The following is a 27,515-nucleotide window of genomic DNA, read 5'->3' as shown; positions in this document are numbered from 1 at the left end:
GCACAGGTACTCATCATCTCATGCTTTGACTCTTGAAATAGCCTTATTAGTTGTTCCCTATTCCATTTTGTCTGATTAATCTTCCTGACCACAGATTATCTTCCTTTCAGTCAATTCCAATGGTTCCTTATCACTTCCAGAACTAGATATAAAATTCTTTGTTCAAACACCTTTATAACCTGGCCCTTCCTACCTTTCCAATTTTCTTATACTTCTCTCCTCTTACTTACCTCTCACCTGAACTTAGCATATTATATAGTTATTGCTAAGAATTTTACATGACTGTACTTGCTTCCAAATAAGAACATCTCCTTTTTTTTTTCCCAGTGTGCAGACCACTTCATCTAATATATTTGCTTTACTCCATGACTATATCAGGACACTTTTCAGCTCTAGAATTTTGGCATTAAAAGAGTCCTATTAATGATGTTGGGTTTACACCAAGGAGCCCTGTATTCCAGAAAATGTCACCTAAGTTGAACCAAGAATCATAAATTCATCAAGCTAGAAAAATAGTTAGGTGATCTAATCTCTCTCTTGCTATCTAGGCTTATCTAGTTCAAATGGAAGAGATAGGTAGCAGACCATTATTCTAAAAAGGCTGGGACTTGATTGAGAATTCACGAATCACTTTGATGCCGTATTCTAAAGTCTAATCCTCCTTCATAGGAAGATACTGTCCTGGTTTTTTTTGTTTAGGATTTGTTTTTGTTTTCTGGCAATTAGACCTTTGATTTCATTGGTACTGCGAGCTCTCAGTACTGAAACTCTCAACAAATGTATATAGGTACCTGCTCTGTAACTTAAAGTCTTAAAAGGGCTACCCAGGGGCAATGAAAAATAAAGTGATTTACCAAAGCCACATGGTTAACATGAATTAAGTCTTGCAAATATTTAGGCTAACTCTCTCTCCACTAGGTGTCAAACTCAAATAGAAATGGAAACCACTAACACTGGCCCCTCCTCAATTTACCCATAAAGATTCCAACAAAATACAGAGATTCAGTTTTTTTTTTTAATGTATTATTATTTGCTTTAATATTTTTATTTATTTTGTTAAATAATTCCTAGTTTTAATTTGATTGGGCACACTCTGGTATGGTATATGACAGCATATTGCCATGACCTCTTCTAGGTCATGTTGCTTGCTTCTTTGTATTATTAACTAACTTAACTCTTTCAAACACCTTTTTTCTTTGTTCTCCCTTATTGGAGATTGAAGAATATCTAGTTTCTACCCTCCTTGTAATCTTTCACCTACCTAAAGGTTATCATTAAGCACCTTTTACTCAGTCTTTTTAACCTTCAAATCACCCAAAACTCTGAAAATTTCCTCTTCGTTTCTTTTTTCCAACTTCATAATCATTTTTAATCCTTTAATTTTTTCAGATAGCATGTAGCCATCTTTATCCTTAAAAGTACATGGACAAAAAGTGGGGCATACAACCCAAAGACAACACAAAAACTGATTACAAAAAGATTGCTTCCCAATTTTTTCAAAAAGTTTTTAAACCTACAAAATGTACTTCCCAAGAACTACATGGTGGCCAGAAGGAGAAGGAATTACTATAAATATAGAAGGAGAGAATATAAGACAGAAGATAGAAGCAGAACTAAAGCAGGTCTGGGAAGAAGTATGGAACATGCAGGCCATCTGAAAGGTAAGAACTTTCAAAAGCTGAGATGTCTGGTAGTCAGATTCAAGAAGTTCCTACAGTAGTCTCTAAAGAGCTTTAAAAATGCTACCACTAAAAAGAAGCTTTTCACTCTCATTCCTTGTAGTCTTCCTAAATTCTACTTATTCATAGTACAATTCAATTCATTTAAATTTTGGAGAAAAAGGAGGCCTTGAAGATTCATTTAATACAATCCCATTGTTTTGCAGATGGAAAAAAAAAATAGAGTCTTAGTTCTTCTTCCTAAGAAACATAATTAATTAGTGGTAGTCCTGGAATTAGAACTCAAGCATCCTCACTCAAGATCCAATGTTTGCTTCATTACAACACACTGATTCCCTATTGTTTGAGAATGTGAAGGTTTTTACTTGTGAATACAATAATTAAATTGTTGTGGGAGTAGGAGCACCACCAGCAATTGGGTGAGAAAGCATGGAGATGAATCTTCTCTTCTGAAGATCCTGAAATTATCTTGAAATAAAAAAAAAAAGACTCCCCTATTAAAGCTGTAACATGAAGATAAAGCTATTTAATCTCCCCATCTCTCTATAATGGGAGCAGAAGGAAGGTTGGTCAACAAGTTCAATCCTTATGAGCTCACAAGAGGACATTTCCCCAAGTGGATTTTAAGAATGAGCAGGTAGGCAAAATAACTGTTTGGACATATATACATATATTGTATTTAACTTATACATCAACATATTTAACATGTATTGGTCAACCTGCCATGTGGAGGAAGGAGTCGGGGGAAGGAGGGGAAAAATTGGAACAACAAAAGATTTTGCGATTGTCAATGCTGAAAAAATACCCATGCATATAACTTGTAAATAAAAAGCTATAATATAATAATGATAAGGAATGAGCAGGTAACATGTTTAACCTGTATTAGATTGCTTGCTATGTTGAGGCAGGCAGGGAAGAGAAAAATTTGGAACACAAGATTTTACAAAGGTGAATGCTAAAAATTATCTTTGCATGTATTTGGAAAATATAAAATACTATTTTAAAAGAAAAGAAAAGAAAAAGAATGAGCAGGTAGTTTTTTTCTCATATACTTACCACTTGAAAGTTTTTCTAATTAGCTTCTGAGCCAAAACTGAGAACGCTTACAAACAAAAATGCCTTCACAAAGTAAATTTGTCAAGCCTATGATCAAGAATCATGTTCCAAGACAGGTACTTCTGGGCAGAAAGAGGGGCCTCAGACCTTAAGCTTCTCTCTCAAGCCTGAAGTCATGAATTTTTGTCTCTTTATGCTTATTCCAGTTGCTAGGTAAAGACTAGGTTATATAACCCAGTGATTTCTAAAAAGTTGAGAGACTGAGGTACCAGTGTTCTATGAGCTGGATTTTGTGGACACCTAAGTGTGGTGAGGTGCAAGATCTGCTTGAACCAGCACAGAAGCAGACTGAACACAAATATGAGGGAGCAATTTATATATCAGCTAAGCCGCATTCCAGGGATTAATCACTGGGATATTAATAATATAAAGGACATTCTGTCACTGGCAATTTATATTGGAGAAAACTGGGGTTTAATTGAAATTCAAGCCAATAATATTAGAAAAAGATAATCCTTTGCTGTCAAGATACCCCTAGAAAATCCTCTGGGGTAAAGGGGAGGAGTAGTCAGTCCCCTGTGAAATCAAAATCATCCATCTATAAGAATGAGAGTTGGCCTAAGGAACCCCATAGCCTACAAAACTACAAACTTTCATCCCAAACAAAGGTTGGAGAACATATGCCCTCTATCACAGCCAACAAGGAAAACAAGGAAATGCTTTAGCCAGTTAGTTACTTCTTGCAAGTATTCTCAGTTCTGGATTAGCTTCCAGTCTTTCTCAATATGGTAAATAGACCAGAAACAACACCTGTGCATGCTCTGAAGTCCACGTAGGGAATGTCATAAGGTCTGTGCTTATTGGCCAATCTCTCTCCCCCAACCTCATTACATCTCCATGGAAAGATCCTACTTCCTTCATATCTGTAATTTCAAACATCAGCTAGTTTTGCATCAATAGCATTCAAAGTTCCACTGAGGCAGACCTAAGGAAATTTTTGCAATGTGGCTTTTATTTTATATTTTTAAATTAAGGCTAAAAGCCTAAAGACTTAATACTTACTGTGTTTTTTTGAGTAACCATATCCTGAAAGAAATGAACATAAAACAAGATAAAATCAAGACATGTTTTTGAAAAGAATTAATTATAACAACAATTTATAAGAGCAGCTATTCACCTACCTACAAATTGCTGGCTAGAATCATTTAAAGTAATGGAAATTTCCCCATTCCTTTTTCCATATTAATTTTCCCTTACAAGTTTTTGAGTCTCTTGGATTCATAGACCTTTCCTGATGAGGTAGGGCCATTTTGAAGCCAAATCAACTTCTAGCATCTGATACTAAGTCCCTTGAAATGAAGGGACTAGGAGGTAGGAGTGAAGGTTAGTCCCCATTAGAATTCTAAGGGTTCCACCAGGATATATCTAATTTATCTATTAATTTAGTAAAATGATTATACAACACTTGAAACACATCAATTAATCAGTCATGGAAACCAACATTTGGGGGTGGGGGGGAGAAAAATAGTCATTATTTCCATATATTTTCTCCTAAATCTATGTGAAATGCTATTTGGATGCTTCAAAATTTCTAATCCCCAAAGAGAGGACTAGCAATAATTTCTGGTATCATAATTAACTACCCAACCCTATTTCATTAAAATGATCTCTTCTCATTTTTATACAGCTTATATAACTTTTCACTAAGCGCCATAACTAATTATCTTATTGAAATGAAGAATGAGACATATTAAAATCACATCATATAAAAAACAACAAAGAACATATTACTCTTGTATATGCAGTTACAAATTTAACAACCTTAATGAAATCCAAATCTATCTATATAATGGTGCCATTTGGCATTGGATTAATTTGAATATGCCTCAGCATTCTTGGGAACCAATATGGAATTGCAATTATAAAAATTAATTGGTTTCTTTGGTTACAATCATATGGATTACCTAATTGCTAAAATGTTAATAGCATATTACTATAGTTTGGATCTGGAACATAACTTACGCATTAAAATTTTAAAATAAGAGCATTTTTAAAGCTTACACAAGCTAAGTTATTTAGTATGCAAAACATACCAAAAATATTTTTTAATCTTTGAGTTTCTGAGTAGCACAAAAATTATCCAATTTATTTGTAAAACTAACCAGAGATCTATTTTCCCCCTAAATATGGATACAAAGCAATGGTTAGGAAAATGGCAAAAGCTAACATTTTCCATATTTTTAACTATTTTTACAAGTATCATTATCATCTAATTAGCTAATTGGAGGCTGAAGATATGGTTGAAATCACACACTAAAGGAATAGTGCAATTTTAAATGGGTGATGTTCCAGCTGTAAATTATTCACGATAGTAAGGGCAGCATAAATGAGTGGAAGGTATTGCCTCAAACTTCATAAATTGGATTTGCATACACTTTAATTATTTATTCAATATTAAGCACCTACTTAGTTCTGATGCCGTGCTAAGTGCTGGGGAATACCAAAAATGAGGCAAAAAAAGCAGTCCCTTCCCTCAAGTAGCTTACAGTCTAATTGGAAATACAACATATAAACAAATACAGACAGCACAACACTTGCACTCAGTGGCTTTGAGTTTCATTGAAAGAACTCAGCTCTGTGGCAATCTTTATAATAAAGATCCTCACTATGCAGGCAGATTCTTTTTGCTAGACCAAATTTCTGGGACTGTGGGACTGTTTATACCTCTCATATTATTCCAACATATGGTCTTCCTCAAGTACAACTGGATTCATCACAATCCTTACTAGAATTTCACTCACCTAAATTATGTTATATAAAAAGCTCTAAAAGCATACTTTACCTTAAGTGAGAGAGCAGTATCTGCATCAATATCATGGTAGAGTATAACATTATTGGCCATGTCAAAACTTTCCCGCACACCAAGGTGATAGAAGAGGGAGGGCTGTCTGGAAATATCACTCATATCTACTACAGCAACATCTAAAATAATTGGGAATAAGGCAGGGAAAGAGAGGGAAAAACATAGGAAAAGTCATGTACCTCAGGGATACAATCCAAATAAATCAATAATCATTTATTAAAAATCAGACCTGTGGATACCTGCCTCTGGGAAGCTTATTGTTGCTGCGGTTCAATTGTATTCCACTCAAAAGTAGTTTGACCCTATTTGGGTTCTCTATATAAAGATACTAGGACAGTTTGCCATTTCCTTTTCCAGTTCATTTCACAAATAAGGAAACAGGCTGGGAAGTGTCTGAGGCCAGATTTGAACTCATGAAGATGAATCTTCCTGATTCTCAGTCCAGCATTCCATTCACGGTACCACCTAAAATCTTACATTCTACTATTTCTTTTCTCAGTTTCTCATTGGTACAAACAGTAATATTAAAATACAATATGTACTTCTGCTCCGAGGTATGATAATGTAGAACTAATGAATGATTTAATTCAAATTTCAATAATAAATAGGGTAAAAAAAACTAGTAAAACAATATTTTACTATTATATATAGTATAACACTTTTATAATGGTTGAAGGTTTGCAAAGTACTTTGCATTATTTATCTCATTTGATCCTCACAACAAGTGTAAGATGGTAGGAAATAGAACCCTTTTTACAGATGGTAAAATTGAGACAATTTAAATGACTTACCCAGGAACAACTAGCTAGTAAATTTCTAAGGCTGGAATTGATTTTAAGTCTTCCTGGTTTAATTTTCTTTTGAGCATGCTTCAAACCCATGAAGCAGACTCTCAAAGATACTAATTAATTTTTAATGTTTATTTGGAAGTAAGAATGAAAAATTGTGCTCTATCTTCTGGAATTCAATTAAATACTGGCTGCAATAAGTTTTAAACCAGTTGGAATGTATGCTCACAATACTGCCTTAAAAAAAAAAAAAAGCAAATGTCTACATCTTTACAAAAGAATCCAAGGTATCAACATAAGGCTTTAAGACCTAATCAAAATGTATTCTCTAGAAATGAGAGCTACCCCCTAGTTTTCCCTCCATTGGTTCATATTCATCCTGAGGGGATATTAACATATTTTCAATTAAAATAGGATTTTAGATAATACTAAATTAATCCTATGAAACAGAGGGGTCAAATTCACAAATAGTTTAAAGAACGCTTAAAAGTTATTCATTAGATTCTGGGCTCCTTGATAGCAAAGACCATATTTACTAGAATTTGGGTAATATGTATTTTCATGGAGCCAAAATTTTTTATGATAAAATTAGCAATTAAAATAAAATCATTCTTTACTATCCATCTTTTTCATTCTGTGTAAACTAGATAATAAACATGAAAAGATAAAATCAAGAGCAGAAAAATATAGAGGTCTTCTAGACATCCATAGTCTCTCCTAGTTCAGAATGAAACCAAATTGATTTTTAAAATGAAAGTCAAATAATATATGTAAGGGGAAAGGGGGGAAATGAGGGGGCACTATAAGAAGGAAGCAGTTATGCATAAGTGTATTAGTCTTCAAAATTCAACAACTTAAGAGGTTTATGAAAGTCAAGATCTAAAAAAATTATGAATTTAGAAGCTATATATTTATACATATAAATATATATATATTTACACACATACACAGTTTGTCATTGTCGAGACAGTCCTGTCTGACTCTTCATGACCTGATTTGGGGTTTTCTCGGCAAAGATACTGAAGTGGTCTGCTATTTCCTCCTCCAGCTCATTTTACAGATGAGGAAACTGAGACCTAGTTTCTTTCCCAGAGTCACATCTGGGAAGTATCTAAGGCCAAATTTTAACCAGGTCTTCCTGACTCCAGACCCAGCATTCTATCCACCTAACAGTACAATACCAAATATATCAAAATCCAAAAATGTTACCTAAAATGAAAAATATTTTGTTTTTTCATCATATAGTCTCAAAAAAGCTACTAGAAATGCCAACCACTTTTAAATAGTCAATTTTTGAGTTTTGAGAGAGCAAAACAGAGACTGAGTGAGACAAAGAGAGAAAAATTGCTTTGAGTCTGGCCAAATAAACACCAGTATAGATAATAGAAATCTGTTCATTAGTGAGCTCCTTAAGGGCGAGAACCTGTTTTTTTATATTTCTCTGTATCCTCCCAAGCTTAGTGATGTGCAAAGTAAGCCCATCATTCTTCTTGACTGATTCATGTAATTATCACATGTTGTGCTTCATCGGTGGTACCTCAAAGCCATTCAAAATTGCAAACAAAATAAGATGGCAAGAAGAGGAGAGGAAAGGAGGAAGAAAAAAAAGGAAGGGAAATTTTTATGCCTTTTGCGATCTTTTTTTTCCAAATAGTATTTTATTTTTCCCAAATACATGTAAAGATAGTTTTCAACATTAATTTTTCTCATATGTATGTATATATGTATATATTTTGGGCAAAGGTGAGGCAATTTGGTTTGATTTGCCCAGAGTCACAGCTAGTAAGTGTTAAATATCTGAAGCTGGATTTGAACTCAGGTCCTCCTGACTCCAGAGTCAGTGTTCTATCCACTGTACCATGTAGCTGCATTCATTCATTTTTGTAAAACTTTGTGTTCTAAGTTTTTCTCTCTCCCTCCCTTATCCTCCTCCTCCTCAAGACAGCAAACAATCCAAAAAAGGTTAAACGTGCAAATCTAAACACATTTCCATATTTGTCATTCTGTGCAAGAATAATCAGACCAAAAGAGGGGGGCGGGGAGGGGGGGGAAACTTTGAAAAAGAAAAAAACAAAGAAAAAGGTGAAAATATTATGCTTTGATCCTTTCTTCATAATTTTGCTCTCTTTATGTGATTGATTAGCATGGCTTTGCAATTGTTTCCATTTTATTCTATACATTTCAAATCTTTTTTTTTTTTCCTCAAAGGGGATCTATAGGTTCCACTAGCCTTCAACAGGGATAAATGACACAAAAACAGTAATAAAAAAAATCTATACTAAGGATAGATGACCTCTAAAGTATTCTAATCTTAAATCTATGATGGGTTCTAAAATATAAATATGTCTCTGGAGTATAATCCTTAGCACAGTGACTGGCACATAATAAGCTCTATAGAAATATTAAGTGTTTTATTATTATCATCATTATTATTCAACATTCAGGTGTTGGTATTGAATCTATTACCTTTCAATGTTCAAAACAAAGTTTCACAACTTATGCTATTCTAAAATCCTGTTAGAAGAACTGCTTTAATAAACAGTTGAAGAGACATCCAGGAGTAGGAAAGGACAGGGAAGGGAGGGGAGCAATGGCCTCAAGGATACAGTTATTCATATAGCTCACCTTCCTAGAAAACTATGGCAACTTCAAGAACAAGATACTCTTTGCTTTAATTGAGAAAAAAAAAAGACCAAAGGATTTGGGGATCATAAGACCTAGCCTCCAGGTGCCAAATGTCCACTGTGCCAAATACTAGTTATATGACCTCAGGCAAATGATTGTCTGTCCTAAATCAAGAAACCTTACTTCTGCAGAACAATAAATCACTGCAAATATCCTGTTGCAAGCATTTTACAACAGAGATCAAAGTTCAAGATACATTTCCTTAATATTGCTATCATTCATGCATCATAACATTCCTTTTTGGCTCAACCTTTGCCAGTGAGACTATAATTTGCCTGGACAGATGGAGAGTGTCCCTCCTTTCCTCAAAACAAAAGACCAGATTTAGCTTTGGCTGTTGGTAGCAAGAGCACATTGCCAGTTTCTTGGAAAAGCAATCAAAAGGCTGGTGTGAAATGATAACTCTTGTTATATCCCCAAGGCTCATTTGCAAATGGAGGACTATGCAATTAAGACCTCCTTCCTTTTCCCATTCTCAATTCTACTCTAATGATTTAGTATAAAACTTTAGAGCAAAATAAAATATCATATGACTAAAAAAGATTCAAGATCCTTTTTTAGGAGCCCATAATTACTACAAATCAACTAAGTAGCCAATGGAAAGCATATTTCCTTATTGACTTACTTTTGATAAAGTAATCATAATAGAGTGCTGGAAAGGCACCCCAAAAGCAAATTTATCAAATGCTTTTTTCAAAAATCAGGATAATCTTTAGGCAATTAGGAAACTTGTTTCCACACCCATAAAGCCTATATATAGAGAAAATGATAAGAATATTTGGCATAATCCAGAGAAGAATTATGGAGACTGAATGTGGATCAAAGCATAGTATTTTCACCTTTTATCTGTGTGCTTGCTTTTCCTTATGATTTTTTTCCCTTTTGGTCTGATTTTTTTTTGGTACAACATGACAAATATGGAAATACATTTAAAAGGATTATAACCTATGTCAGATTGCTTGCTGCCATGGAGAAGGGGTAGATAAGGGAAGGAGGGAGGGAGAAAAAATTTGAAACACAAAGTCTTACAAAAATGAATGTTGAAAACTATCTTAACATACATTTGGAAAAATAAAATACTATTAAAAAAAAGAAAAAAAAGAATATTTGGCTTACATAAATTATACTTTTGCTCACTTACAATCGTATTGATAACCTTCAAAAGGAAACCCATTTATGCCTCTACATTTCAATGTGGGTCTTCAATTAATCAAAGAGAGAAAAGCTAGCCACATAATGGGTAGACAGGACTCATTGGAAAAGACCCTGATGCTGGGAAAGATTGAAGGTGAAAGAAAATGGGGATTAGCAGAAGATGAGATGGTTAGTGTCATGAAGCAATAAACATGAGTTTAGACAGACTTCAAAGGATAATGGAGGACAGAAGCGATGATCCATATTATGGTCCATCAGGGCACAAAGAATCAGACATGATCAAACAACAATAACAAAAGCTGTTGAAAAAAAGTCCTTTCTTTACCATCTCCATCTACTGAAAAACTCCCAATAACCTAACATTTTCTTTTAATTAATTTTTTTCAATTAGCAAAAAATCTGTTTTCTCCTCCTTTCCCTCATTGAAAGAAGGGATACAAGAAAACAAAATCCTTTTAATAGATATGCAGAGTCAAGCAAAACAAATTTCTCATTAGCCTTCTTCAAAAATGTTTTTTGAGGCAAGAATGTTGTGAAATATCATTTTACACCTGCTCTTCGGATTCTAAGAATTTGAAGACTTAACAGGAATTAGTCAGGTTTAGCCAATCAAGTATTGACTGAATACCACACAAATACCTATCTGCGGCCAGGGCCCATCATCACCTCAGGAGGTGAGTAGTCTGCTTCCTTTAGAAGGATTCTCTACGTGGAAATATGGAACACTGTGTACACTCTCAGAGCCAGAGATAAGTTGGATAATTCTGCTGATATGCTTCCTCCTTCCACCCCCACCCCCAAACAATCCCAGTCCACCCCCTTCTCTTTCTTTTTATCCTTGTTGAAAAGGATGGCTTTTGGGGAAGCTGAGTATCCCAAGTTTTAAGTTTTAAGCTGAAAATAAAGGTGATTTTTTAAAAAGTCATTACCCATTTTAAAAAATGAATATTTTTACTACTAGCACTCTCCTTGTTTCATAAATTCAAGGATAGAAGAAACAGTAAACTCCATTCTAGCTTGCAAAAATGGTGATGAAAAAATATGTATCATATTATCTTATTCCAGAGGTAAAACAGTACTATGTACTATAAATGTTATTTCATTTAAACATACCTCCCACATAAAATTATGTGTGTAATTTTTCCTCTTTCCATTTGTCAAATAATCATTAAGTTTCTAAAGCAATTAGACAACCGAGGCAACTGTACAGTAGAGAATAATTTACCATATACTGTACTGGTTCATATTAGTTGTTAACTATATTCAGGGTCATCTAGGGGCCTTGTTCATTCTCCAACCTGTAATATATGCATTTTCATTGATCTAGTGGGAAGCAGTACAGAGAACTAAAAAAAAAAAATCATCCCAGATTTGGAATCACAGAATCCACCTTCAAATTCTAGGTAAATGAGGTTGATGAAGTACTTAATTCTTTTGAAGATTTGATTTCCTCTTTTGCATATAGGGGTTGCTATGAAGCTCCAATATACTTAATATGCTATATGAATATTAGCTGTTGTTACCACACAGTGGGACTCTTCAAGGACCAGGACACACACACACACACACACACACACACACACACACACATACACACACACACACAGAGGATTTTTTAAAAATAATTTTGTTTTAGCTATCCCAAACCAGTATCATATGCCTGCAACACAAGCAATATTAATGGCTGAATTCCTAAGTGTCTAGATTAGGCTAAAGCCTACAGAGAAAATAATAGCAAAATAACTCATAAATTAGTAATAAAGCCAGGTAAGATAATTTTTTAAAAGATTCTTTTAGTTTAGGATCTAGAACATGATGAAGCCTATGAGATCATTTAGCCTGACTCTCTAATTCTACAGATCAGTAAACAGAGACCCAGCAGCTAAGTGGCCCAGGGAATAGAACACTGACCTAAATTCAAATTCAGCCTCAGACACTTAACTAGCTGTGAGATCCTAAGCAAGTCAATTAACCCTGTTTATCTTAATCTACTGGAGAAGGAAATGGCAAAAGCACGCCAATATTATTTCCAAGAAAACCCCATGGATATCCCCAAAAGGACAAGTTGCTGAACAAAACAGAGGTATCTGTTATCTTAAAATTATGGGATTTGCTGCTTAAATTGCTTCATGACGTAAGTAGTCACAGCAGTCAGGATTCAAACCTGGAGCTCCAGCATCAAATCCATGGCTTCTGTGTCTACAAGCCACTGGTGTGAAAAGAATGGTCTCCAATTCTTCCTCCCCTAATTAAATTCTTTTTATCACCTTCCATTTGATATCAGGTCAACAAGGCTAGAATGTTGTTAAATGTCATTTTACACCTGCTCTTCAGATTGTAAGGAGGTGAAAACTTAACAGGAATTAATCAGGGTTAGCCAGTCAATCAAGTACTGAGTGCCACTGAGGGTGTCAAGGACTGTATTGCTGCTTTGGGTTACAGATGGATCATACTGCAGAGGCTCTCAGATGCCACCTATTTTCTGAAATGTTACTATCCATTTTTGATGGACAAGAGGAGGAAGCACTAAGAATGAGGGAAGGCATAAAAGAGAAGTCACTTCCCTATTTCCAGAGCTACCTCTGAAAAATGCCCATGGTAGGGAGGAGGGTAACCAGATGATGCAGTGGATAGAGCACCAGCCCTGGAGTCAGGGAGGTCAAGTGCAAATCATGTACTTTCTAACTGTGATCCTGAGAAAGTCATTTAACCCCAAATCCCTCCCCTCTCCCAAAACACACACACACACACACACACACACACACACACACACACACACACACACAGGCTAAGTGAAATTAAAATTCTAAAAATTCAATTTTCTCTTGGAATAAAACAGTAATACATTTTAAAATTTACATTGATGTAAATTGTTCCCAAATAGTAAGATCAAGGAAAGGGCATAGTGGAGAAAAAGCTGGCCTCAGACCCAGAAAGACCAAAGTTCCAGTCATGCTTCTGACACATAGCTAGCTGTGTAAAAACCATCTGATTTCTCGGATCTCTAGATAGGGGTTTCTTAAATTTTTCCATTGTGACCCCATTTCCCCCAAGAAATTTTTATGTGATCTTGGGTATATAGCTATATAAAATAGGTATATAAATCAAACATTTACTGATCCTAATTTTGTGCCCCCCCTAATTCAGTTATACGACCCACTATTTAAGAAGCCAGGCTCTGGACCAGAAATGCCAAATACATGGCCCACAATACTTCTGAGTACCTTTGCAAACAGTTTTAAATGTATTTGAGAAATATTTAACAAAATAAATAAAAGTACAAAAACCCAGATATTAATAATTATTCATTAAAATTATTAATATTACAGTAATATTACTCAATAATATTTCTAAAAACTAAGTCAATATACAGCCTATAGGAATCCTTATGTACTAATTAAGGCCTACAATCAGAAGATCTGAATTGAAATCCAACTTCAGATACTTACTAGCTGTGTGATCCTAAGTAAATCATTTAACTTCAGTTTGCCTCAGTTTATTCATCTGTAAAATGAGCTAGAGAAGTCTTATGTTAGAGAGAGCCATTCGCATTAGAGAGAGGACTATGGGGACTGAACATGGATCACAACATAGTATTTTCCGCCTTTTTTGTTGTTATTGTTTGCTTGTTTTTTTCCCTCACTCTTTTGATCTGATTTTTCTTGTGTATCATGATAAATATAGAAATATGTTTAGAAGAATTGCACATGTTTAATCTATATTGGATTATTTGCTGTCTCTTTGTTGAGGGAGAAGGCAAGAGGAGGAGGGATGGAGAAAAATTTGGAACACAAAGTTTTATAAGGGTGAATGTTAAAAATTATCTTTGCATATATGTTGAAAAATAAGAAGCTATTATTATTTTTAATTTTAAAAAATGACCTGGAAAAGAAAATGGCAAACCACTCCAATATCCTGGACAGAGCACCCACCCTGGAATCAGGCGGACCTGAATTCAAATCCAACTTCAGATACTTAACACTTCTTAACTGTGACTCTGGACAAGTCACTTAACCTCAATTTCAAGAGAGAGAGGGTAAGGGAAGAAGGTAGGAAGAAAGGGAGAGGGAGAGATGGGGGATGGGGGGAGTGGAGGAGATATGCAGGGGAGAGATGGAGAGGAAAAAGAAGAACCCAAAAGGCATCATGAAGAGTTAGAGGTGACTGAAACAATTGAATTATAATGTACTGATTAATGAACCTGATTCTATTTGAGTAATACCATTACTCTAGACAATCCCTAAGACTCTAAATTGTAGAGAAAATACCAGCCTGCCTTGGATTAGGATGTTTTCTCATCTGGGAGTTCCCTAACATCCTAACCAAGTCAACCCAGATATGGACCGCTAAAAAAGAGTTTTGGTCTTTGTAGTGATAGGTCATAATTGTCAGTGGAAGACACACAAGTACTGCTCATTACATGCAATTTTCCAGGAGGTCAGGTAAGGCTTGGCTGGAGAGAGGACATTCCAGTCACTGGAAATCAGGGTGACGTGCTGAGAGGACTGAACTGAGGAATCAAGAGAACAAACAGTTCAAACTCTACCTTTGACACTTAAGAGGCAACATGGTACTATGGGAAATGGCTCTCATGTCCAAGCACTTAGGCTCAAATCTCATTTGTGACATTTATGTGCTATTGAACACTCCTCCATTTGTAAAATGGAGAGATTAATTCTTACTACTTCAGTGGTATGCTTCATTTTACTCTCTTTAGCTACCTTGCTGAAATGCAATTACCATCTTCCTTCTCCTATTCATAATGACATCATAATCATAATGACATCAGCTCTCAAATTATTGTTAAATCATTCTCAGTTTTGACCCCATCTGGAGTTTTCTTGGTAAATATTAGAGCAATTTGCCATTTCTTTCTCCGGCTCATTTTATGGATGAGAAAACTGAGGCAGAATTAAGTGACTTGCCCAGAGTGACACAGCTATTTTGTTTGAACTCAAATCCGCTTGATTCCAGACTCAGAGTCTTATCTACTGAGCCACCTAAGTTGCCCTAACAACTCTCAGAAGGATGTGTCAATTTACACCCTTATTACCTTATTTTCCTATTCATTATCACTTCAATTTTCCAGATAAAATGCCTCTACTAGCTACCATTCCCCAAAGTTCTTCCTCTATTAGAATGTAAGCTTTTTGAAAGCTGGAAATAGCTTTGCTTTTGAAGTAGCATAGTGCTTGGTCCATGGCAACCATTAAATGTATTTTTTTTCCACTCATTCACTCATCCTTAATTGCATAATCATGAGTCAGTCATGTAAACCCTTATTCTCATCTATAATTCTTTATGGGGAGAGGTTGAAGACAAAAATGGTGATTTCATTATTATGGGGAATTTCCAGTGAGGAAATGTCCACCCATGCAGATCTGCACCTGTTCTACAACTCAAAGTCCTAGAAAGTAGCATGCGGCATTAGGGTGTTAAATGGGTTGCTCAGGGCTACATAGCCCATACATGTCAGAGGCAGGACTATCACTCAAGCTCAAGACTCTCCACTATAAGAAGCTTCCTTCATCTGTAAATTAGGCATCCTTTTAATATTGATCTTATGAAGTTATTGTGAAGATCAAATAAAATAATATATAGAAAACTTTAAAGCAATATATCAATGCCAGCTGTTATTTTTTATTAGGTCTTTGAATGGTATTATCTAAAATTACTTTTTAGAGGGCTAAGGATCTATATACCATCCTTTCCCTGAAATTATATGAAGTAGGAATAAAGGGAAGGGAAGGAAGAAGAAATACTCTGCTATGCCATAAAGAATTCATTCACATTTAAACAACATATTATTATGACATAACTCTGATAACAATATTTCTGAAAAATGACAAAAGAGAGCCTGGAAAGACTGTATGAACTGATTTTAGAATGAAGTGAGGATATTTAGTAGATTAATCTACAGAAAGACAACAATCTTTACCAAAAAAATCTCTGAAAAACTTATGTCAAAGCAATGATCAACCAACCATGTGTCCATAGGACCATGATGAAAATATGCTACCCATTTTCTGATAAATGATAGATTGACAGATTTTGGGATATGGACAAGGCAAGGATCTATTCAAATAACTATGAATATCTGTTGTTATTCAGTCTTTTTTTTCCCCACTCACGAACTATTCTTTGTAACCCCATTTGGAACTTTCTTGGCAGAAATACTGGTTTGCCATTTCCTTCTCCAAGTCATTTTACAGATAAGGAAACTGAGGCAAAGAGGGTGAAGTGATTTGAACTCCTCTGCTTGACTCCTGACCCAGTGCTCTATTCACTGCATAATCTAGTACCCCTTGCATATCAGTTAAAAGGTTCTATTTTTATTTTCTTTTTCCCCATTATATTGGAGGAAGATCATGGGAGAAAGAATCCTTGTTAATTTGAAAATTAAAGTCTAAAAATGTTTTTCAAAATTGTCCCTTTTGGGGAAGAAGTGGAGGGAACTAAGCCTTCCTATCTCATCTGGGTTGAAAGTACAATATCCTCCCACAGACTGATCCCAATGTTAATCTGTTCAGATGCTTTAACCTGCTCTTTTTACCTTTAACTTGAGCTAGTTCATCTCTTCTTAGCCTGGAGGCCTTCCATTCTTAGGGTCATATTAGTTCTATGCTTAACACAGATACCCAATCATCTTTAATTCTACTGGACTTCAGAACTCCCAAATGCAAGCGATCCCTCTCAGCTTCTCCTAGAAGCAAGATTACAGACATGAGCCACTGTGCCCAACTTACAAAGAATCTTGATTTAAATTAATAATACTGTAGCAGTAGAGCTATTTCAGCTACACCTAACCACTATATACGATAATGCCTCCAATGAAAAATGCATTTCTGATTCTAAGAAGTAAAAACATAGAGGTGTGTTCCCAAAAGAAATAACCTCTTTAAAGTTTTTGAGAAAGATTCTAGATGTCTTTTCAGATGCAGAGGCCATTCATAAGGCAGGTACCACCTAAAGACTAATGCTTCAATAAGTTTTATAAGTTTAACTCTTTCCAGGTCTCTTGATCCTTAAAATTCAGTCATGTATAATTATATGTATGATCCATCAACAAAGTACTCAAATCACCCAAACAATAGAAACAGGGTATCATAACCCCTCAACATGAGAAAAGACTAAGCATAATTTTTTTTGACTTAGAGAACAAAATCACAATGACATATTTATATCATTCTTATATTGTCAGCATAATAACACATTGGGTCAGAAATTAACACGTTATTTAACATAAAGTAAGGAAAAGATACCAGGTCTAAAAAGTTGGTAAAAGAAAGAAATGGAATCTTTTCTTTTATATATTGATATTAGCCACATGTTCCATGTGGTTTAGTATCCAAATCATATATAGAGTTGGATAGGACCTTAGAGGTTAATAGATAGATCCCTTTGTCATCTCAAGGCCATCTAGTACTCAATAAAGAATATGATTCTTAATTTACATATGATGCACATATGGGAAGATGCACTAACCCACATAAGAAAATCATGTACTATAGGCTATTTTCCCAATATTATTACTAGATTTGTAGAGATATTTTCACCAATTATATTAGGATCTTGGTCTTACCACTTTCATATTTGCTATGATTTATTGATTCACAACAATGATTTCCCCACATTAGCATGGCTTGATTCCAACTTTTTAAATTATGTGGAATAGATGAAGGAAAAACAATGAAGAGCAAAATTTTACTTAGTAAGGAAACCTGGGAAAACAAAACTTAATAGGTATATAAAAAGGCAATTTGTGCAAAAGGTCAGAAGTATCAATGCTGGATAGAAGGAATGGTTTTGCCATCTGGGCAGTTAATGACTAACTTGAGTAGTTTGAGGCTTAGGGCAAAAGTTGGGGCCCCTCACTTAGATGACCATTAACCAACTGGAAAAGTAAAGGAACCTATAGGAAAAAGAACATCCATCATATCTGTAGTTTTCTATCAGAGGTGAAAAGATCATACTTATTCAAGCATGTTCACTCTCATTTTTGAGACATGATGCTGGCATGAGTCTCTAAGGTAAGAAGGACCTAAATACATGTAAGACTACTAAAAGTCAACACTACAAGGCCTGCAGAGGCAGAAAGACAACCAATTTCAGTGATATGTGAGTTGATGTTATATTAACAAAGGTTTCATCTTCAAACAAACAAAAAAAGAGGGGGAGGAGAAAAAAAAGAGAGAGAAACCTACTGCATTTTGTGTCCACTGTAGCTATGAGGCAATCTAATCCTTAACTGCAGAAATCCACAATAGAGTTCCAAAAAGCATGAATTACTAGAGATGGCAAAGTCCACATTAATAATAATAATTTTCATTTACGTAGTACTTTAGAGTCTAAAAATTCCTTTTCCACAACTCATAGAGGTAATAAAGAGGCTGCAACATTTTCATACATAATCATTACCAATCTAAACAAACAAAAAGTGAAAACCAAGAGCTCCAAGAGGGTAATGAGCATACTAAGATGACTTCCAAAATCAAATCTGCCTCATAAATGAAAAGGTTTCTACCAGTATTATATTACATATTTGTAGAATTCAACTGAATCAGCTTCATTTCAGCTTTTTAGATTTAATGAACCTCAAAAATCATCCAAGTATCATATATATTGTAAAACTTTGAAATGAAATCAGATATCAATTTTAAAAATTATATCATAGTTCCTTTAACACAAAGCTATATCAAGAACTAGGAAGGGGGGTGGGACAAATTAGTAATGTAACTTTTATTAGCCAAAGTAACCAAGAATTGGGAGAGCTTAAAGTATAAAAGGCAAAACAAAACAAAATAACAGCCCACTATATAACTTCAAAGAATTCATGTTTGACATTGTAGCACAATCAATTTATCTCCCCCCACCCCCACCCCAGTCATTTTCCAGAACTAAAGTAGCAAAGAGGCCAGTGTCCATCCAATCCAGATCATTAAGTCTGGAGTCTGGAAGACCCAAGTTCAAATCCAATTTCGAAAACTTACTTGCTGGGTGACCTTAGTCAAGTTACTTAATCTCTGTTTACCTCAATAGCCTTGACCAAAAAAATGGTAGCATGACTTTCTATAGAAGGAATGTCTCAGACATACATGTCTTATTATTTTTCATTTTATATGGACACTGTGTTGCTAATGAAATATAAATTTGTTTAAAAGTATTACTACCTTGTGTTTTTTCATCAGCTTTATTTTTCCCATTAATAAAGTTAATATTTATGTAGCACTTTAAAATTTACGAAGTATTTTACACAAATTACATTAATTTGAATCTCACCAAAAAAAAATCTTATGAAGGTATTTTATCACAAATTTACAGATGAGGAAATAGGCTCAGATAGTCATGCTACCATTTTGTTGGAGTTAAATACCAAAATCATATTTTTGTGATTCATATATGGTAATATATAACATATAATCTATTTTAGATATATCTATGACTTTATATATATATATATGCACATATATAATATACATGGAAAAAAGGAAAGATAGAATAAATGACTCTGTCCACAGTTACAGAGCTAGTAATTGTCAAGAAATAATGATCAAATCCAGGCTTTCCTAACTCCAGGTCCAATACTATCCAGTATACTACTTATTAGTTCTACTCATTTGATGCCAATAGTATAAATGCTATTATATGCAAAGCTTTTTAAATTGTGGATCATTACTCCATATGGGATTACATAATTGAATATAGGAATTATGAAATTATGATTTATTATCAGTAAATGTTTGATTTGTATACCTAACTTTATATACCTATGTACCTGGGATTATTTTAAAAATTCTCTGACAAAAAGAGGTTACAAATGGGAAAACTTTAAGAAACCCTTTTACAAGGGATCCATGAAATTAAGGGATATTAAAACAATGCTTTCAAACTCAAAGAAATTGGAGCTCCTTGAACTAAATGATTTCTATGATCCTTCTAGATCTAAATCTTCTTATCCTATTAACTACTAACTACTTTTCTTATTAACTACAGCCTGAAATCTTTTCTACACTATCAACAAATAATCAAGTTTCCTTAGAGATAAAATTCAACTCATGTTAGACATTCCAGAACCAGTGAGGAAACATATGTGATTCTAAAAGGGATTTTTTTTAACCTATTAAAAACAATATTGTTGACAATTTCTCATAAGGAAATTTCATTTGTTGCCTGGACATGTCCAAGTAGTTTGGAGCACTCAAAGTAATACATTTATGGACATTTAAAAAATATGAAAACTAGAAAAATTATCATTTTCCTTCCTTGAAATACTAACTAGATGACAGGTTATTTGGGGTTTTTTTTAAGTATCTATATAGATAAGAACTATTCAAAATATTTTAATACACAATGATGAGAAATAAGAGGCAATAAAATGTATTTCCTTTGTAGAAGAAACAAAGCTATGTACTTTAAAATGTTCTTTAATATGATTTAGATGAGGCCGATCAACAGTCAACAAAAGGAGGTAATTTTGCTTTTCCTGAAAGCCCTTATTAAATTGGCAATCCAAAAACAGAATTCCAAAAGTTTTTAATAATGAGATTAAGAACAAAGTAACCAATCTCATGGGATAGTGAGGTGGTTCACTAGATAGAGCGCTGGGCCTAGAGTCAAGAAGAAATGAGTTCAAATCTATCTTCAGACACTTTCTAGCAACAATCTCTATTTGCTTTAGACCACTAGAGAAGAAAATGGCAAACCACTCTACTATCTTTGCGAAGAAAACCTAAAAGCCAATCTTGGCATTCTATGGTCCACATGGTCATGAAAGTTGGATGCCATGAAACAACAATAATTAATCTCTTAGCAATGAAACTGAAGCCTCCTAGGAGGTCTCAAACTACCAAGGACCCAAGGGTCCTCAAACTACAGGCCAGATGCAGCAGCTGAGGACATTTATCCCCCTCACCCAAGGCTATAAAGTTTGTTTATTTAAAGGCCCACAAAACAAAGTTTTTGTTTTTACTATAGTCTGGCCCTCCAACAGTCTGAGGGACAGTGAACTGGCCCCCTATTTTAAAAATTTGAGGACCCCTGCCTGGGATTTCTCTCTGTTTCTCCAAGATCCCTTATAGGATGGAAAAAGGAAGATTAGAGTCTTATAGCATTGCACAAAAAAAAAAAAAAAAGACTGCACATGCAAAGCAAATTTTTTCTGTCTCTCAGACAGACACAAACATATACATATTCATATTCACTCACATGGATTGTATTCAGAAAGATATTGCTATTATAGTGCTATCATATAACAATTTCCTTGAAAGAAATGGCCAACAAGCAAAGGTTTCAGAGACTGCTAAGAGAAGCATTTGCAGTCACAGAGAAAGCATTGCCTCAGAAATTAGGAGATGAGTTGCAGACCTGGTATTGTCACTAAAGTTCTCTAAAAGGTTTATTTTATTTTTTTGTCTCTATATCACCAACATCTTGCACGGTGCCTAATAAATAGTAAGTGATTAACAAAAGCCTGCAGAATGATTGATGAACAATACCATTAAGTCAAACAATAAGCATTTATTAATACTGTATTAAATACTAGGGATCCAATGATAAAAACAGAAGCAAAATTCTAGTTACTGTTCTCATGGAGCTTGCAAGTCCAATGGGGATCCAAATTGCTAATGCCTTGAGAGGCAACATGCAAACATCTATGTACAATTAACTGTATACATTATAAACTGGAGATGACACTTAGAAGGAAGGCACTAAGTATATGAAGGAGGTATCTTGACAAATCTGTGTTATAGAAGGTGGAGTTTAGCTGAGCTTCATAGAAGCCAGGGAAACTATAAGAGGGGAGAGAGAATTCCAGGTATGAGGATTAACCAGTGAAAATACCTCAAACCAAGAGATGGTAGGCCCTCTAAAGACTCTACCAGCTCAAACATTCAGTGATTCTATGCCTACATTGCCAAGACAGTTATCTGATAACACTCAAATTATCTGAATTGTCTTTGTTTATATAAAAACTTGAGATCAAACTAAATGAATTCAAGGAATCTGGAGAATTCTAGGGTTAGTTGGAGTATGTCTCCTCAACAGGTTTGAAGAAGATAAAGAGTAGTATTCCTAGGTTAGGGACTGTGTTGTCAAAAGACTGTTTTTCACTGAAGAGCCTAATCCAAGTTGTTTAAGTTTAAGTTTAAGTTGCCTTATTTTTCTATAGAAAAAGCAATCTCTGCCAAAATAGATCTAGTCCACTCTACTTTTACATCCCTGTGAGGTTAGATGGGTTTTTGAGAGATGGGAAACTGAAGCAAAGCAACCACTCAGAGAATTATAAGAATTACAGTATTACTGGCTTTTGTCAGAGCTTCTCAGGGAGCCAAGAACTTAAGGCACACTCCATTAAGCTTTCACATACTTTAGTATGATATCTCAGGAGCAACTGGATCCTTCCAAATCTCTACTAAAAGAGGCTACCGTTTACTGGAGGGACAACACTTAAACAACTATGTGCAAACAAGATACATACAAGGTAAATCAGAAGATAACTTCTGTTGGAGTTATCACTGACTAGGACTGGATTTAGTGGGATGCCCACAATGTTGCTTTTCCACCTGTTCTACTTCAGTAGTAGGAGAGAATATGAAATCAATAACATACATCCTAAACTTGCGTGAGAAAAATGATGATCACATGCATAGGTAACAGATGCTATGTGGGCTATGTTGGAAAAGAAGTTTATAAGAATACTGCAGTACAATCAGAGGAATAAATATCAAAGGAAGAATTAAAAACAGGCTTCTGGGCATCTACGTGGTGCACTGGATAAAGTGTAATCAGGAAGATGTGAATTCAAATCTGGACTCTTATGCTTTTTATTTAGACAGTTACTTCATTTCTATTTGCCTCAGTTTCTCAACTGTAAAATGGGGTTAATAACAGCATCTACCCTTCCCAGATTGTGAGGATCAAATAAGTTAATATTTGTAAAGCATCTTAGCATAGTACTTGACACAGTGTTCAGCCATTTTCAGTCATGTCTAACTCTTTATGACCTTCATTTGAGGTTTTCTTGGCAAAGATTCTGAAGTGATTTGCTATTTCCTTCTCCAATTCACTTTACAGATGAGGAAACTGAGTCACATAGGGTTAAATAGTTTGCCTAAAGTCACACTGCTAATAAATGTCTGAGACAGAATCAGAACTCAGTGCTCTATTACGCTGTCACTTAGCTGCCCCTGGCAGATAGTAGGTACAATATAATGTGTATTCACTTCTCTTCTTTTCCCCTCCTAGACCCAATAGTCTCAGTAATAAGCTGTATAACTTAGAATAAGTTACTAAATTTCTATTAGCCTCTGATTTTTCATTTGAGATGATTGTACCAGAAATCTGCAAGATCCCTAACATGGCATGGTTTTCCAGTTTAAGGATGTATGTATGTATATGTGTGTGTATGTATATGGAGAGAGAGAGAGAAAAAAAAAAAAAGAGAGGGATAGAAAGTGAAATGAGGCCTACCCATTTGATTACGTAAACAGGACTGGTTAATACTAAAGTGAGGGTTTGTTTCCATGTACATCTAGCATTTAAGAACATTAAACAAATGGGTGTTATAAATTTCTTCACCTATAAAAAGGAAATAATACTATCTTCCCTACACTTTATAGTACAGGAATAATGGCTACATAATATGCTACTTCTCCATTTAATAGTAGAAATAATTAAAACATTAGTACTTTGATATTTGTGAAGCGGTTTACATACAAGTTTGCTATCAGTAACATGGGGCAACTCATATCTCGATAAACCTCATTTGTAAAATGAAGATATTTGACCAGATAATTTTTAAGGTTATGTTCCTATTTTTGAAATGTATGACTTTTCACATGAGGTAATTGAAAAGTAAGCAAAATAATGGATGCTAAGGTCCTTGAAAAACTACAAAAGCTTTATGCAATTTTAAAAAATCTCTTAAATAGGAAGTATGGATCTTGTTTTAAAAAATAATGTATAACATTTTAGGAAAGGAAATAAGTCAATGAAACAACTATAATATGATGATAGAGAGGAATATTTTCAAAAGTCTCATGAATATTTAGACCACGTGATATATCTCATCGATTTGATGAGCATTTGATCTAGTTTATTATTAAAAATAAATTATTCTTTTATATATATAAAAAAAGTATGAGACAGGTAAAGCCCTAAAGGTAACAGAATCAGGACGTGTATTGGGAAGATTGAGAGGGATCTAGGACTGCAGGAAATTGGACTCTGGACCTAGATTCCAGAACCGGGCTACTTGCTACCTATGTGCCCTAGTGAAGGTCACAACTTCTTTGGGTCTCAGTTTCCTCCTCTGTAAAATAACATGGTTAGAATATATAAGAGCATACTGGGGTGTAGGGAAAGAGTAATGGATTTGTGGTCAGAAGACCTTAATTTAAATCCCACCTTTGCTACCTACCAGCTGTGACTTCGGGCAATATCACTTCATTCCCTAAAGTCTCAGTTTCTTTACCTGTACAAATGAGGTTGAACCGGAAAATCCATACGGTCCAGTCCAGTTCCAAATCCTTTGATCCCAAGTGGCCTGGAGTTATTGTGCATGACTAGGGGGCCTGGCTCCAGAACTTGCCCCTCCTGCTTCTCACCTGCATCGTAGAAGGTGTCCAGCACTGCAGTCTCCCCGAAGTCCAGCTCCCCGAAGTTGACGGTGGCGAGGTGGGCGCCCTCTGCCTCACATGCCCTCTGGAGGCATTGCAGCGCCCCAACTTCGGGGCTGCCCCCCGCCCCGCCCTTGGGACTGTCGTTCAGCACATACACTGCCCGCAGGGAGCGCTGGCGGCCTCCTGACTGGCACCCACCACAGCCTTCCCCACCCTCGGGGGTCCCCCCTGCCCCGTCCAGCGCGCTTCCCGCCACTTCCGCGGCATCTCCCCCGGGGTGGGACTGCTGGGGCTGTTGCTGCTGGTTTTGCTGAAGCTGTTCTATCGCGGGCGAAGGAGCCGCAACAGGGGAAGCGCTGGGGCCCACGCCGCTGCTCTCCATAAGTGTTACTTGGACCTCCCTGTCCCACTGCCCTTACATGTACGTCTCAGGTAGAGTTAGGAGCAGGGGCAGTGACCGGCCACCAGAACCTGGGCTGAAGATTGAAAGAAGGGAGAAAGGGTGGAGGAGACCTGAGGGAATAAAGGAGGAAGGTGTCCCCGAGTGAATAAGGGAGAGCTAAAGGGGAAAAGGCGGCCCAGAGTGTTGGGTGAGGATTGCAAGAGTCTGGCTTAGTAGCAGAGAGAAAGAGGAAAGAGAAATTCTAGAGCAAGACGAGAAAGAAGGGACCCGGAGGGGCCGGGCTGACTGAGAACAGATCTAGCAGCAAAGCCCTGAAGCAACAAGCAGCAATTAAAACTTCTAAACCTACACCTGCCCGCTCTCTCTCTCTAGGTGGCTGCCAATTCGTGAGTGGGTGGAGACTCTCCCCCCCCCCCCCGCGCCCCCCCGGACTGGGAACAGCAAGCTCTGCTCGGCTCTCCCTTCTCCTCCCCTCCCGTCCCCTCCCGCAGGCGGGCCTTTACCCTCTACCCCTGACCGCAAGGATTTGGGCCGGCAGTCGGGCAGATGGTCCTCCTTACAATCCACCCGCTTTCCTTCGCCACCGCCTGATTTTTAAATGTCCTAGTTGGCCCGGAACAGGCGGGATTCCGGCGTGGACCGCCTCAGCTGCCTTCGCTGTCCGCTGGTAGCCAGCCCACGGACCTGACCCTCACTCCCGCGGGCAGTCCCCAAGCCTTCCTTAGCTGGTCAGCAGAGGGCGGTGCTGGCAGAGTCCGGAGGAGAGAAGTGCCCGGGGCGCTGAACGAGCAGAGCCTCAGACTGGGCTCTTTTAAACACTCTAGTGTCCTTTGGAGGTGGAGGTGCAAAGGGCTGGGCTCCGAGCAAGATACAGGTACGGATCTGCGAAGGGAGCCCTCTTGTCCTCTCGAAGTATCCTCTGCCACGCAGCGCAGAGGCAAAGCTGGATCGTGCGGGCAAAATGGTCATGGCATTCGTAGCCTCTTTGATTTCCCGTTTAGCTTAAGACTTAAGACTCAGTTCCCAGTCTACATCATTTTCCCTTCTCCCCATTCATTCTGGCAACGGTTCCTTCCTTGGGCGGTCGGGGAATTGCAGTTGGCACATCCAAGTTAAAACTTTGTCAAGTCCCTAAGAAAGAAATTAACAATTTTTTTTCCTGCAGACATTTTAAATTTTAAACACTGGGCTAAGAAAATTGGCAATTAATGAGAAGACCACTCTGATTGTAGCATTCCAGCTTAGGTAGGTTTATGACTTTGACTGCGACCTTGGACTAAGTACTCTGGCCTTAAACCTTCAAAGAATGTCTCCTTCATTCATCTAACCTACCAAAACTGATCTTACTGCACATCCTCAACAAGTTCCACAAAACTAGAATAATTTTTATAATGAACTTTAGTGCACATGTAGGAAGGATTGTAATTTAAATGCTTTAGATATAATACCCTAGAAACATTCAGCTAACACTCTTCTCGATAGTAAGATAAAAGTACACAATTCTCTTTTTTAATGAAAACAAAGATTTCAGTTTTCCATTAGATTTTAATGATGACATGCAAAACAAAAGCAGAAACGTGAGAAAAACATTTAAGCCAATATAAAACACCAGTGGGGAAACTGATAAGCACAATTCAGGCAGAGAAGAAATTATGAGCTTTGTCTTTCCTAGCTAATGTGTGTCCTTAAAGAGAAAACACACATATGTGACCAATTAATTGAAACAGAGATTTACTGTAAATTAACAAATAAGTAGAAGAAATGAGGAAATTGAAAAAGTTAGATGAACTTTAATAAAAACTGAGTTTTTTTTTCCATATGATGTTATTCCAGGACACAATTTTTCTTTGCAATGGGTGATAATTTTTTTTCATAAGAACCTGGTCATTTCGCTGTTATTTCAATGAGTGCTATGGATTTGAAAAGAAAATAATGTTTGTTCCAAAATAATTTGTCCTTAATCCAAGAAGTAAAGCCTGGGTACTTTTCCCAGCATCCATTTTAGACCTTCCTAACAGTTTTTCTTTTAACTCTTCATCTTGAGACCTGCTGTCCTAATATAATGAAACAGCATATTATGAAATTTTGCCTGAATAATTTCCGCCTCTTAAAACAAATCCTGCTGAGTAGAGATAAACCAGGACTTAGTCTACTAATAAATACTGTTCTCTCTATTTGTTACATATAGTACTTGCCTCTCTGATTCACATTTCAGCAATTTGTACACCTGAAAAATGTTACAACCCCACACAGCTGTCCTAGCTG

General features: G+C 36.1%; 1 protein-coding gene across 1 annotated transcript in view; it reads right to left on the bottom strand.

Annotated features, from left to right (window-relative positions):
- Positions 1 to 25,632, bottom strand: part of MAP3K15 (mitogen-activated protein kinase kinase kinase 15) — a 143,095-nt gene extending 117,463 nt beyond the window's left edge. The window contains exons 1-3 of the mRNA XM_051985155.1: positions 24,833 to 25,632; positions 5,578 to 5,717; positions 3,798 to 3,821 (exon numbers count right to left, since the gene is read on the bottom strand). Coding sequence (XP_051841115.1) covers positions 3,798 to 3,821; positions 5,578 to 5,717; positions 24,833 to 25,229 — 561 coding nt within the window. The 5' untranslated portion in view covers positions 25,230 to 25,632. The remainder of the gene's footprint in view (positions 1 to 3,797; positions 3,822 to 5,577; positions 5,718 to 24,832) is intronic.
- Positions 25,633 to 27,515: the final 1,883 nt, after the last annotated feature.

Source organism: Antechinus flavipes, chromosome 3, assembly GCF_016432865.1.
Source record: "Antechinus flavipes isolate AdamAnt ecotype Samford, QLD, Australia chromosome 3, AdamAnt_v2, whole genome shotgun sequence".
Taxonomy (NCBI): Eukaryota; Metazoa; Chordata; class Mammalia; order Dasyuromorphia; family Dasyuridae; genus Antechinus; species Antechinus flavipes.
The sequence above is the reverse complement of the archived record's forward strand: the minus strand, read 5'-3'. Positions and strand labels throughout refer to the sequence as shown.